The sequence below is a fragment of the Dromiciops gliroides genome, chromosome 5 (genome assembly GCF_019393635.1).
Source record: "Dromiciops gliroides isolate mDroGli1 chromosome 5, mDroGli1.pri, whole genome shotgun sequence".
NCBI lineage: Eukaryota > Metazoa > Chordata > Mammalia > Microbiotheria > Microbiotheriidae > Dromiciops > Dromiciops gliroides.
In genome coordinates, this window is record NC_057865.1 from 38,859,779 (window position 1) to 38,874,171 (window position 14,393).

Sequence of the window (14,393 nt, forward strand, 5' to 3'; positions counted from 1 at the left end):
TTATGTCCTTTTGCTGCTTTCCCAGTGCAGTCTGGAAGCCTACAAGTTTCTAGTGCTCCCAAATCACAGTGATCTGGAAAGAGGCCCATTTACTTACTGCCTTCCTCATCTGAGCTCAGCAAGTTTCTAACCTAGGTCTGTTGGCTAGTGCATGGTTGATTTTTTGTTGACTGCCACTGGACTTAAAGTCACGGTTGGCCGCAGGGTCAGTGACTGAACTCAGGCTCCCTCCTGGGCTAAGAACTGTCCTGGTTATTCTACTGCAGGCTTTGACACTAGGCTAAAGAATAAAACCAAGTCCCTGCTGCTCCGCACCTGTACTCAGAGATACACAGCTACGGTTCTGGAATTTGTTCCTTGATCTGAGCACAGCGAGGGTACATTCCCTGAAAAATGCTCTTCCACACCATGAATCTGTGACCTGGAATTGGGCAATGGGCCAGAGCTACCAGACCTGGTCCTGCGTTCTGCTTTAATTTAAGGATCCCCTGGGCTATCCTTCTGCGCCAAGGCTTTCTGCTCTGGTGTTCCATCTCATCCCTCTTACTATCCCTGGGCAGAACAGTGCTCCCCACCACAGCCAATGCCCCTACTCCAGTGCCCCCGAGGGCCTTTAGGTCCTCTCTGGCTGTCTTGCTAAGCTGCCTTGTGTTGGAAAAAAGACTGTGACTTTGTTCATTGATTTCCCAATAAGAATTCCATGAAGCATTTTCTAGATAATTGTAAGGAGGTATACTAGGTGAACTAGGCAAAAATGCTTTGTCTCATTCCACCATATTAACTCTCTGTCTCTCCACACTAAACTTTTGAAAAAAATTTTTCCCAACTAATCACACATGCTGATTTCAGCCAAAATCAATTACATTTCTTGCAATGAAATCAGAAGACTAACATGTGGTTCATCAATATATGTTTTCTTGCTAGGCTATATATCATCCAACAACAGATGTTTTACTGTAATACATAATAAAAACGAAGATTGAAAAACACTGCTCCATAAAATGGAATATGATGTATAAAATCATAAGATGCAGTTTAATTTTTATTACCATCAAAGTTATCAGGTCTATAAAAGCAATACTGCCTTCAAAGGAATTATAAGAATACTAATACCTAAGGAAACAATAACTTATTCTTCAAATTTCCTGTCCAACAAATGATCTCTAAACATAAGGGAAGAGTTCCAAGGCAGAAAAGTATACCTGTATTATTGGCTGGGTGATAAATGGATGGAGGTAAGGCATTAGCTTGCAGTAGACATCGGCGAGGTTCAAATGGTGAGCTACCACTGTTATAAATCCCACTGCCCCATAGCGTATCCAAAGATTGGGATGGCAGAGAAAGGGAGCTAAAAGAAAAGAATGAAAGCAGTTTCAGGAGTAGTTTCGACACACATATGCCCAAAACACATACTTCCCAATATCTTTCACAACATGCCAACTTTGAAGTGGCACATAATGGACTGATTCATTAAGCTCCTTCTACATACTAAATTACCCTTAGGCATACACTCCATCAAGATGAAGCTCTCTATACTATATTCCTTTCTGTAGGAATATGTTCCAATAATATAAAAGAGAAAACATAGCCCCCCGACTATTACAGATAAATTAAATAAGACTTTACAGATGACTGCCCAAATCTTTAACAATCCAAAAATATTTTAGCTGGTAAACTATTTATTGATAACATTGAAATTTAAAACTCTTTTCCATATAAGATATACTGACATACACACAAAATGTCCCAATGGTGAGTCTTCAATGGTTCAGAGTCACTTAGGTCATTTGACAAGTAGGAGAGTCACTTAACATCAAAGAAGCAATCTCACCACCTGTTCATTTGACTCATCCTTTTTTAATGGGCCCTGATACATCAAGTTTATAGTACAGTAAACCTCAGATTAATGGATGCTGTCAAAAAATCAAAATGAACAAGTGGACATATCATGCTTATCCTTCAGGAGTTTAAAACCTATTCTTACAATAAATTCACCTGAGAAATCTTATGTCCCTACTATGTGCAGGGCACCATGCCAGGTAATTATGACATGGCTGAAGTATACTTTCTTCTACTTAAATTCTTTCTCCGTGTGAGTTTACAATCTAACAGGGGAATAAATACAGATTAACTCCAAAAAAGTGAAATGTCAGAATCAGCGAAGAAAAATGCATAGAATTAAGAGAAAATGTAATTTCCACCTAACTTGACTTAAAGATATAGTTATATAAAATCTAGAACACAGTAAACCTTACTAATTTGGGCTAATTGGGGAGGAAAAGTTATAGGATCCTAATTTAGACATGGAAGAGACTTTAGAAGTCATTTCCATCAATTCCTTCATTTTACAGATGCGAAAACTGAGGCCTAGAAAGATGAAGCAATTTGTCTATTAACATTACAATCAAAATAAATGTAGTGAAGTGATTTAAACCCAAGTTCCCTGCTTCCAAATCCAATGCTCTCTGTATTAAACTGTTAGTTTCACATGTGAAGGCTTGCTTCCTCCAAATATTAGAGATGTTATACTTAATGTTGCTAACAGGGAGGTTAACTTTGGGATAGTACTTCAAAAAAAACTTTTTTAGTGAAACTTTATTCTCATAGGGACATACAGAAAACCCTTATCACTTGTAAATCAGGGCTAAGGATTCCTTGGAATAGACAAATCCATAAATACCTTATTGTAATAACAGAGACTCAGAGTACCTTTAGGCAACAGTAAAAAACAGTAGACAGGGTGGGGTTGGAGGGTATGGAGGCTGATGAATTGGCCAACACCATAAATATTCAAAGAATCATAAAATTTAAAACCATGACATTCAAACCCTAAAACTCAGGCAGTTTTCCTATAATAGCTCCAGCGAGGCCAAATCTCAGTTACATGTGTGTAAATTAGGTAATCCTAAAATTCTACAAAAGTCTGTTCTCCTAATAGTTTAAATAGGACACATCTGAGACCATCTGTTTGCTTATGAACTCCTCTCACAACTGACATTCACAGCTCCTTTTCTCCTCTCTTCTATGGCTGCCATGGGTGAACACTCATCCTCAAAATCTAATGGTTTGGGCTACTAATTTTCCTTGAGGAAAGAAAGAAGTGCAATCTCAGAGTTTTACTGAAAGGACAATTTTTCCAATTTGCTTTTTTTCCACTCAGTATAAAGCCAGTTGGTGCTTCTCTATTGCTTGCTATTTGAAAACAGTAATCATAGGACTAAAAATGTTCCACATGCTTTTAGGTTTAATATATTTATAAAATTCACTGTTAATTCTATCAATATTTTAAATAAATTTTAAAAGCTGGAAATAAATGTATCAGTGTCTTATGGGCCATTAAATCAACTCATTTAATTATCAGAAGAAATAAGTCTCAGAACTCCAATTTTATGAACTCCCAAGTACAATAAATTAAAGAGGTAACCCAAAAGCAGACTGTGACAGCATATAAACAACATTAAGTAATAAACCAGAGCTGATTACAATTCAGAGCATATGAAATGTCACGTGAAACTAACCAAACGACTTTAAGTGTTGAGAAGGAGGAAATCATTCCTCAGCTAAGGTGGAAAAAGCACAACTGTGCCATACAGCGGTTTACATTTGTAGCCAATGCTAATCCTTCCAAACGCCAAGGAATTTCTACCCATCTCCAGCTGGTACCCTTCAAGTCTACACAACGGGACTGTGAGCAGTCAGGGACTTACCAATATCACAAGCAAATTCATAGATGTGAGGTTTTTGCAACAGCCCTAACTGGCACATACAGGTCAGGGCATTGAGAGCCTTAAATATGACAAATTCTTCGGCATCGCTGAGACCTTGCTGGAGCAGTGGCTTTAGGATGGAAGAGCTCTGCCAACCAACATAGGCAGCAACACCTGAAAAGCAGAACCAGTGTTTAAGGAACAATGAGATCAAACGTGCCAATCACATCACCCAATGACCCCAGAAGAAAGAAGCTGCTTTAATAAGCATTTCCACATCTTCCTCCTACAATGAGGAAATCCATACAGAACTTGATCATCATGAGCTAGAGGCAAAAGAATTCAGACACCAAATGTGTATGAACATTTTGCTCAAATTTCAACTTGTTCTTGAACATTTGATGTAAAACCTTAATTCCACCCATGGGAAATGAGAATCTAGCGTGGCTGAATAGTTGGAGATACTCCAGGGTCATTCCTAAGGGAAACCAGGAGGAATTTAGACCAGGACTACTCAGAGGGAACCCAACAAGCACAGCAGGATAAGCAGTGAACAGTATTCTGTGGGCAGGAAATGAGCCTCGGATGTGAAAAGAAGCTTCAGTGTAACACAGATGCAAGGGATCATCCCTGCAGTGGTTTGCAGAGAAGAGTGCCAGTTATCTCAGAACAGGACTCTGCAATGCCAACTTTTCAACTAGAAAGGGCTTGTTGCTTAACTCGGGCATTTACTAAGGGCTGCCAGTGCACGGTCCTTGCTAAGTGCTGAGGGGGACAAGTACAGAGAATACAATAATCCCCACTCTCACAGAGCTCTCACTTTTAGCAGAGACAGTAAGTGTATCCAGAAGCATATGCAGAAGATACGTAAAACAGGGATAATGACAGAGACTGGACCTGTGATGTCACGGGTTTAGGGAAGCCCCAGCTGAGGGCAGCCCTCAGACTGTCTTACAGCCTTAAAGGGTGGCCCAGAGAGCTTTGCCCAGGATCACAAAGCTAGGAAGGGTCAGGCCATATCTGAACTCAGACCCTTATGACTCCAGGCTTGGCACTCTGCACTTCAGCACCCTGGCCTGCGGTGTCCACCCTCCTCTAGCATCTACTACTTTGTGTGTCTGTTCCATCTAAAATCCAGGACACTGACACTTTCTTTTACAGATGAAATGCAGATGCTATGACCTATGCTAAATGGAGAGTAAATCCAAGTCCATGATGGTGCACTGAAGTTTCCAGTCAAAAAGGAATGCCAATGAATCCTACAATGGGAATAAGAAAACCTTCCCCTTCCCTAGAGAGGAGCTTTGTAGCCCCTGAGTCATCAAACAACGAAATCACAGATCTATGCCTCTCCCCAAAGGAAAAACTCAAAAGGGCTTCCATTTTCTGATGCCAACATGAACTTATTTATGAATCTCAAATTTCAAACCATGTGACCAATCAGCTCCAAACAGAAAATGAAAAGTGAGCAGAAAGTCAACAGGGAGTCAAGAAATGTTAGCTCCTTTACTTTTACTCTGAGAACAATGATTCGCTCTGTGAAACTGGGCAAATTCTTCAATACCACTTTTTTTTTTTTTTGCAGGGGGGGGGGGGACAATGAGGGTTAAGTGACTTGCCCAGGATCACACAGTTAGTATCAGGTGTCTGAGGCCGGATTTGAACTCAGTTCCTCCTGAATCCAGGGTCGGTGCTTTATCCACTGCACCACCTACCTGTCCCTCAGCTCCACTTTTATACAAAAGACAAGTAATGAGGACTTAGCAGATCCATTTAACAAAGTACTTAGGAAGGCTCTACTATGTTCATTCAGGGAGATAACATTCTGTGAGGGAATACACATGTACACAGATATTCAAACAAAAGGTCATCTGAGAAAGATGAGATTATTAAAACTAAGAATTAAAACCTTCAAAAAGAAGAAAAGGCAGGGCTCTCACAGGTATGTACACATGTATTTTGGGGGTGGGGGCAATGAGGGTTAAGTGACTTGCCCAGGGTCACACAGCTACTAAGTGTCAAGTGGCTGAAGCCGCATTTGAACTCAGGTCCTCCTGAATCCAGGGCCAGTGATTTATCCATTGTGCCACCTAGCTGCCCTGTGCAGATGTATTCTTAACCAAACAAGGGACAGAATTATAAAAAATAAAATTGATCATTTCAATTTCATAAAATTGAATAGCTTACATAAAAATGGAAAACAAAGCAGATGCCCTTTGCCTAAAGAAGGCTATGCAAAGTGTAGCACGTGACTGTAATAGAGGAAATGACAAATATAATAAATACAGAGAAGCATGAAAAAACTTACACAAACCTGATGAAGTGAGATAAACAGAGCCAAGAAATCAATGTTCACAACCAATGACTGCAACAATGTGAATAGAAAGAACCACAAAATAATCAAAATAGGAAATGGGGCAAATTCAAGAGTATTTATCAAGCACCTATCATGTGCAAGGAACCTTAGGTGTAGAATCAATAGGATTACTGATTGGACAAGGAGAATTCAAAGATGATTTCAAGTCCGGAAACCTGAATGAGGGAGGGGGCTTAATTTAAATAACAAAGTATGGAAGAGACGGCATCTACTTTCTTCAAAAAGGAAAAATAATTCCTAGGCCACCACCACCACCACTGGCTGCTTCTGTCGTCTAATCTGACAGCAGGAGAATGGCCCCAAACTGTTTCCCACTCATTAAAATGGAGCAGAAGGAAAAATGAAATGACCATCAGTAGTACTTTGTTCTAGTCCAGCAGATGACACTAACCAGCTGTGTGACCACTGGCAAGTCATCGTAACTCTCTGCTCCTCATTTTGCTCATCTCTAAATGACCCGGCTTTAAAATTGTACAATTCTATATTTCTATACAGGAGGTAAACCTCTTGGTGTCAGAAAAGAAATGAATGAATGAATGCAAGTGAAGCCAGAAAACAGTTCAAAGTTAAAAGAAACATTTTCCAACCTGACCCATGAGGGCCTCTGGCTAAACTTCATCCTAGATAGAGGCTTTGTGAACATCTGCCTAGCTCCTATTGCAGTCACTAAAGCCTCACACAAAGGGCCGACATCATCCCAATTCTCTACACAATGCAGACTGCTTCAGTGAACAGGAGATGGAAGGGAGCCCAGGAGAGAAGCACGGGGCCAGCCCGTGGTCATGAGCACATTGTGGTGGGCAGGGAGGAGGCCACTACTGAGCACAAAGGCAGAAGGAAACTGAGAGACTTCAGACTTCCACCTGGCTATAATCGTCAACTCTAAACAACGTGTGTGTGTGTGTGTGTGTGTGTGTGTGTGTGTGTGTGTGTGTGTGTGTGTGTGTGTGTGAGAGAGAGACAGACAGACACAGAGACAGAAACAGAGCGTACAACATCTTACACACTGTATACCAAGATGAGGTCAAAATGGGTACATGATTTAAACATAAAGGGTGATCTCAAACAAATTCGGAGAGCAAGGAATCGTTGACCTGTCAAATCTATGGAAAGAGGAAGAATTTGTGACCAAACAAAAAAGCATTATGAGATGCAAAATGGATCATTTTGATTACATTAAATTAAAAAGGGTTTATGCAAACAAAACTAATAGTAAAGAATAGGAAAATGATAAATGTTGGTGGGGATATGGGAAAACTGTAACACTAATGCACTTCTGGTAGAGCTGTGAACTGATCCAACCTTTCTGGAGAGCAATTTGGAACCATGTCCAAAAGGCTATAAAACTGTGCATACCCTTTGATCCAACTATACCACTACTAGGTCTGTCTTCCAAAGAGATCTGGAAAAAAAGAAGTGGGGAAAGGACCTATTTGTACAAAAATATTTATAACAGTCCTTTTTGTGGTGGTAAAGAACTGGAAATTGAGGGGATGACCATCAATTAGAGAATGGCTGAACAAGTTGCAGTCAGTATATAATAGTAATGGAATACTGCTGTGATATAAGAGATGATGAGCAGATAATGTCAAATAAACCTGGAAAGACTTGCATGAACTGACACAAAGTAAAGCAAGCAGAACCAGGAGAACACTGTACACAGGACCAGCAATACAACCGTGAACGACTAGCTACTCTCAGCACGACGATGATCCAAGTCAGTTCCTAAGGACTCCTGATGAAAAATGCCATCCACCTCCAGAGAAAGAACTGATGGAGTCTGAATACAGATCAAAGTCTACCATTTTTCATTTTATGTTTTTCATTAGGTTTTGTTTTGGGTTTTTTTGGTCTATGTCTTTTTCACAGCATGGCTAATGTGGAAACATCTTGTATGATAGCATATGTAGAACCTCTATCAATTTGCTGGAAGGAGGGCAGGAGGGAAGGGAAGAATTTAGAACTTAAATTTTTTTTTAATGAATGTTAAAAATTACTTTTATATGTCATTGGGGAAAAAAGAAAATATTTTTTAAAAAATGAATGGCTACCATGGCCGTGTGACCCTGGACAAGTCACTTAACCTTCACGGCCCTGGGAAAAAAAAATGGCTAATGGCTACAGATACATGATATTAAGTAGTAACAAGGGGAAAGAAATCAAGGACCAGGGAAGTCTAATGCAGTAGAGATATTCATACAGAAGGCTTTATCAACTCAACCATATCTGGGAAGAAGAGAAACGAAGAATGTGCTTCCTGACTTCCCTGCTAGTACTGGGTATGTAGAAAAATCTGACAACTACACCTCTGGAATTCTGACACAGGTTAATCCAAACCTAAACACTCAGTCTAAAGAGCACGTGCTCTTTTCAATGATTAAGCACAAGGACAGAGATGACCACTCATCATTTCACTGTGAGCTGTTATATAACACTGACATTAGAAATGCTTTTCCTGAAACTTAACTGCAGCCATAACTACAGTGAAGAAGAAAAATTCTGCTTGCTAAGTCACACAGCTAAGGGTGGAGTGACCCAAGTACAGGGAAAAACAGGATGACAGCGGGAGGTCACAGGGTGGGCCTGTTCCTGCCTAGCCTGAGGGCAGAGCTGGAAACAATGGGTGGAAGTAGAGAGAAAAGGAGACTTAGGCAAGGCTTAAGGGAAAACTCCTAACAAATCAGAGCCGTCCACCCAAAAGCAGACTAGCACAAGTGAAAGTGTTACCCTCCAAGCAAATTCCACTTGTTAAGGATTCAGGAGGAGGTCTTAGTCCAGCACAAGGAGACAGGGCTGAGGAGCATATTTTGTGCCCAGGGCCCCTTGGGCAGGCTGGTGAAGCAGAGGGAGGCCTCTTCTTAAAATCAAATTTCAAACACAATTGCAAAGGAATCCAACTATCTGAACAGTTATCAAGTTCTAGAGCCCCAGATTAAGAACCCCTGAACTCCAAAGTCTGCGGAGTCACTTTCAAAGCACCCCGATTCTGTAAAAACCACAGTGCTCCTCCACAGTTTTCAAAATGTACTGTCATAACATACTGAAAATAAGAATTGCAGAGATGAAAACATACCCATCAGCACACAGACCTGAGATTCTCAAACTGAACAAAGGTATGGGGGTAAAAGATTCCAGATCAGCATCCCCACATTCTAAGAAGCTGCCTCGGGCTGGGAAGCCAAGGCGGGCCTGGGTGAAATCCTGGCTCTGGTACTTAGCGGCCAGCTGACCTTGGGCAAGTTACAGAAGCTTGCTGGGCCTTAGTTTCCCCATCTCCAAGATAAGGGAACAGGATGAGAAGGCTTCCAAGGTCCCTCCCAGCTCTAAAAGGGTGATCCTGAAATATTAGAGATTAAATGACATTTTAAAGAACAATTAGGGAAGCAAAGTCAAAAGCATACCAACAATGCTGTCAAAAAAAGCTCCTCGGAGATGCCAATCATTCTTATCATTGAGGAAAGTGATCATGTGAGACAATAAGACATCGTTGGCCTTCTGCCGGCCGAAAAATACACACAGACGCGTGATGCCGTTTTCCATGAGGGTTTGCTTCACGATATTTTCTGGGTCACTCAGCAAGGTGACAACTTTCTGCTGGACCATTTCATGTAAAGCTTGGAGCTCTGCAAAGAGATTACAAAGGAGTCAATATACGCAAAACCTCTCCCCTTGCCACCTCACAAGAGTACATTAAACTACAGTACTGCCAGCAGCCAGCTCCCCCAGTTGATCTCTGATTAGAAATGTTTCTCAGAATCCCAGGCTCTGCGTTGGCAGAAATGTGATCCTGTTTTGCCTCAGAAGATAAATGAAAAAAAAAATCCTAATTAATCAATATTGCAAACATAATTATTATCCCTCCAACTGATCAAAGTCCATTTATGAAAATGAGTTAACATAGGGAAATACAGGTAGAGATTCTTCCATAAGTTACTTCAAGCAGGAAATTAATGAAATATTGGCTTAATTTGGGGAATAATTTGATGTTCAAGTTCAATTAGCAACAACAACCTAATTCCAGTATAAGATGATTCAACAGACATCTCAAAAGAGTCCGATACTCCAGAGGAGATTAAGGCAACAATGGTAATATAGTCCTTGGCCTAATTCTTAGGCCTTCTGTCATAGGAAGAGAGGGTCTGGTCTTGTACAACATCCCAGAGAAGGAGAGCAGGGCTGCCTGCACCAGGCAGGTCAGAACTGAACTAGACGCAGACCTTGCCACCAACCAGAACCTCTGCCACCCAAGGGGACCAGCACCTACCGACTCATCAACAGCATGAGCCCCTCCTCTCTCCCAGCCAGCCTGGAAGAGGCCAGCGAGCCACTTATTTATGCCTGGTAAGCCCAGACCCAGGGAGGAAACAGCATCACCCACCACTCCCCTCAATGTGCATCCCAGCCTCCAAGGTGAGGATTCCCTACCTCATTCCTCACAAATGCTAATCAAAACCTTCTCTTCCCTTCCATATCCCACCCCCACCCCTGCCCCCGCATTTCCTTCCCCTACTCTCTCAGCTGAGGATCTTGCCACTTGACCACAGAGAGGCACACACAGATACACTATGCACATATATGGACACATACATATGTGTGGATATAGTGTGGATATGTATGTATATATACCTATATGTAAATAGATAGATAAAAATATCTAGAAATTAGAATCTGAATGTGCAATTGCCAAGCACGGTCAAAGTTTGGTCCCAGTGTAACTGGTCACTGAGCACACGAGAGCGTGCTCACTTCCTGGCTTTGTCTCTGATTTTGCTCATCCTGCCCTAGGCTGAGCTGGTTGGCCCAGAACTGAGGAGCTACTATTACTGAAGCACTCCGAGAAGAAGCACAACGTAAAAGCCACAGCCACATTACCTGTGTCATAGTTTTCACTGGGATGTGTAACTTCATCTAATTCTTCACTATTTGGGTCATTTTCCATATTGAGGTTTTTCAGCTGTACCAACTCCAGGAATCTCAGAGCTGTTTCTGCCAATAAGGCTATATTTTCTATAAGATGAAGAAAAACAACAAGAAAACAATAATCCTTATTAATATAATCTTACATCTGAACACTTTTCATTCTGCATTGCCCCAGGCCCCTCCAAAAACTCCAAAGAAAAATGTCTGAGGTTTGTAATGTATTATCAAAATCACGGAGCAGTTAAACTTCCAATTACTAACCTCATAATACACTTTATTTTCAAAACTATGAACCTTAGAATGCAACATTCCCTCTTAACCTAACCCCAACTGCTACACATATATACTCCAAAAAAGCTGCCACAAACAGTGTTGTTGATAAGACTTGTGTTAACACATCAAACTGACTGCCACCCTAAAGTCTGCTCTCTGCTCTACATTATGCCCATCAACTAGTCCCTCTGAGCAGGGCAGTTCAGCCCCGACAGCCAGTCTGTTCTTCAGCAGGCTTAAGTTTCTTCAGACTCCAATGGGCACCATCATCTCTGGTTAGATCTTAGCTAACCCACACTCATTTCATGGACTGGAAATGTCAGAGGCCAAGCTAAAGATTGGGACTGTCAGTTACCAACGTAGCCCTGTCCACTCCACCCCATGAATGTCAGCACGCCATGTCTTGAGTCACCTGTACATAGGGGCCTGGACAAATCTCTTCCATTTGTGTTACCACTGCCATGGGAAGAACTGCCCCTTGCCATGACTTTTCACCCAATGTCATATTTTCTTAAACCAATGAAGGATGTTAGGTAAAAGCAATGCTTTACCTTGCCTAAGAGATCTCTTTGCATGGGCTTACCTGAAGAACAGCATCTGATAAAAACAAAGCACTAGCTTAATAAAGATGGTATTACTAAATTAGCAGTTTAACTTTACTTACTTTCCACCTTAACCAATATTTGATGGACCTCATTGATTTGGCATCATCGGAGGAGGAAGAATTTTCCCAGTTCACCTGAGGTTTAACCCTGGAAACACTTACATTTTATTTTTTTGATAAGACTAGAACATACCACACATTTCTATAACTTAGTAAACAGTAGCTACTGAATACATTTTATACATTTTGGGTTCAAAACTAAGGGTTGTAATGAATGCCAATTACAGCACCGTGCTATATAATAGGGTGATGCACAATCCATAGGATTAACACGTGGAACACTTTCTAACTGAATACTCCCAAGTCTTCAAAGCTGCTCCACAGTCAGCAGGCCTTGGGGAGGGCACCATGGTCTTCTTGGCATTGATGTCAGTGGGCAGTAAGGCTGCCTTGTATGCACATGCTAGAATGAGAGCACTTGTTCTATTTCTCTGGTCTCCTACTTGTGGCAAGATATCTTTGACACTGACCTTGGGGGATTCATCTTTGCTCTACTGGGTATCGTTTGGCTTACCTACTTATGTTTGTTAAATATATCAGCTAATTTATCTATTCACATCAACTAATTCTGCATTATATAAATATGTAACTACAACTAGTTGGTATTTCCATGGGTTCTCATTTAGGTCCCAATGCCATCCACCCCAAGCCTCAGCATCCAGTGGGCTTCACACACACAAGGGAGCACTGTCGCTTACTTGGCAGCAGTCCTTGGGAGACATGGCCCCAGACCTCACACGGCAGCAACATGTACCACTGCACAATTCGTATTGGCAAATCGCTTTCCCACAGTGCCAGGGCCACACTTACTGGGTACAAACTAGCCAGAGGGTTCAACACATCCCTCCCTCCACCATACTGTCATACAGACATATGTGATTCGTTTTGCATTGCCAAGAAACCCTCCATGCTGAAATGAATCTTTCCAGCCTCCACGTGAGCCTGACTTTAGGGTGAGAGCTACAGCTAATCAATCATTCAAGTCAAGGCTGGGCTAAGACAATCTCCACTGAGGCCAGAAAATCAACAGAGTGCATTTATTCATCGTCAAACAGCCAGGAAAAAGAAATTGTGTCTAGGAGCTCAAATCTTAATCAAACTAAATTAGCACAGAGAACCAGAAGGCAGAGGGGAGTTCCCAAGGGTCTACTTCAAGACTCCAAAGACTCATGATTCTACAGGGGCCTTCTCCCTCTAGGATACATCCCAATCCTTCTAGCTCTCCACTGATGGTCTTTATCAAGTTGCCATGACTGATAAACTCATCGCTGTGCAGCCACCCCAGGAAGGCTTCTCCTCATCCAAAGGTCCGCATGGTCAAAGCCTTCCAATGTGGCAGGACCCACCAGGAGGGCCTCAGTGAACTCTGGGTCACCTCTACATCACTCTGATGCATTAGCATCAAAGTATTACTGGACGGGAAAGTCATTCATTCTCATTCCAAGTTACTCAAGTACAGTGGTCCAATAGAAGAAACTGTTCTATGTAATCTTCACTTGCTACTTCTGAACAATGTCAGGAGCATGAAGACACATACGAGTCATTAAAGTTGTAACCCAACACAATCTCAAAATTCCTTTATGACACATATGACCTCAGTGTTCTAGGCCAAAATTAAATTCCCACTAAAAGTGAAGAGACTCTCGTGAGGGTCACATCACTAACTCACAAAAATGCCTGTGAGACCATTCACTGGAGGATAAACTCTTACCGGCATAGGCAAGCCTGACAACAGTGGCCTCATCCTGAGCCAGATGCGCTATTCCTGGCAGAATGTACTCTGGATAGATGTTGATATCGTTGCGGGGCACCTCTTTGACAAGCGCCAGGACCTTGGTGAGTGTCCTCACAGCTTCGGCCCGCACCCTGGGCACCGAGTCATTGCTAAAGTGCAGAAGGTAAGGCGTGATGCGATCCAGCAGGATCTCCACGCTCAGCCTCGGGGCCAAGTGCAGGATGAGCTCCAGCGCGGCCAGCTTGGAGTCGCAGGACTTGAGGGTCTGGAGGCAGGACGTAATGACAGACACCAGAATCACCAGCCCGTTCTCCTTCGTCTCGCCCTCGGCTTTCTCCGTTCGATCGTGACCACAGATATTGTGAATGATGTTCTCCAAGTCCTTCCTTATAACCAGGATGCGCTCGTCGGCAGAGAGGAACGTCTCCTTGGCAAACTGGGCCATGTAAGGCTGCAAGAACGTGTAAAAGATCTCAGGGAAGGCGTGGCCGCGCTGCTGCTTCAAGTAATCTTCTGCCTGCAGACGTTTATCAGGCTCACACTGGATCATCTGAGTCACCTGCACCAAAGAACCAAAGAGAATGGAGACAGGAGGTGAGAGATCCCAATGAATCAAGATGAGCAATAACATCGGCAACTTTATGATGGAAATGCCTAACCGAGTATCCTCAGAGTTAACATCCATCCCCCTGCTCACGGCAACTGGCCTGGAGCACA

General features: G+C 42.2%; 1 protein-coding gene across 1 annotated transcript in view; it reads right to left on the bottom strand.

The window, feature by feature from the left end:
- PIK3R4 (phosphoinositide-3-kinase regulatory subunit 4) overlaps positions 1 to 14,393 on the bottom strand; it is a 52,394-nt gene that overhangs the window by 31,354 nt on the left and 6,647 nt on the right. The window contains exons 5-9 of the mRNA XM_043966154.1: positions 13,653 to 14,235; positions 10,957 to 11,091; positions 9,486 to 9,707; positions 3,708 to 3,881; positions 1,203 to 1,348 (exon numbers count right to left, since the gene is read on the bottom strand). Coding sequence (XP_043822089.1) covers positions 1,203 to 1,348; positions 3,708 to 3,881; positions 9,486 to 9,707; positions 10,957 to 11,091; positions 13,653 to 14,235 — 1,260 coding nt within the window. The remainder of the gene's footprint in view (positions 1 to 1,202; positions 1,349 to 3,707; positions 3,882 to 9,485; positions 9,708 to 10,956; positions 11,092 to 13,652; positions 14,236 to 14,393) is intronic.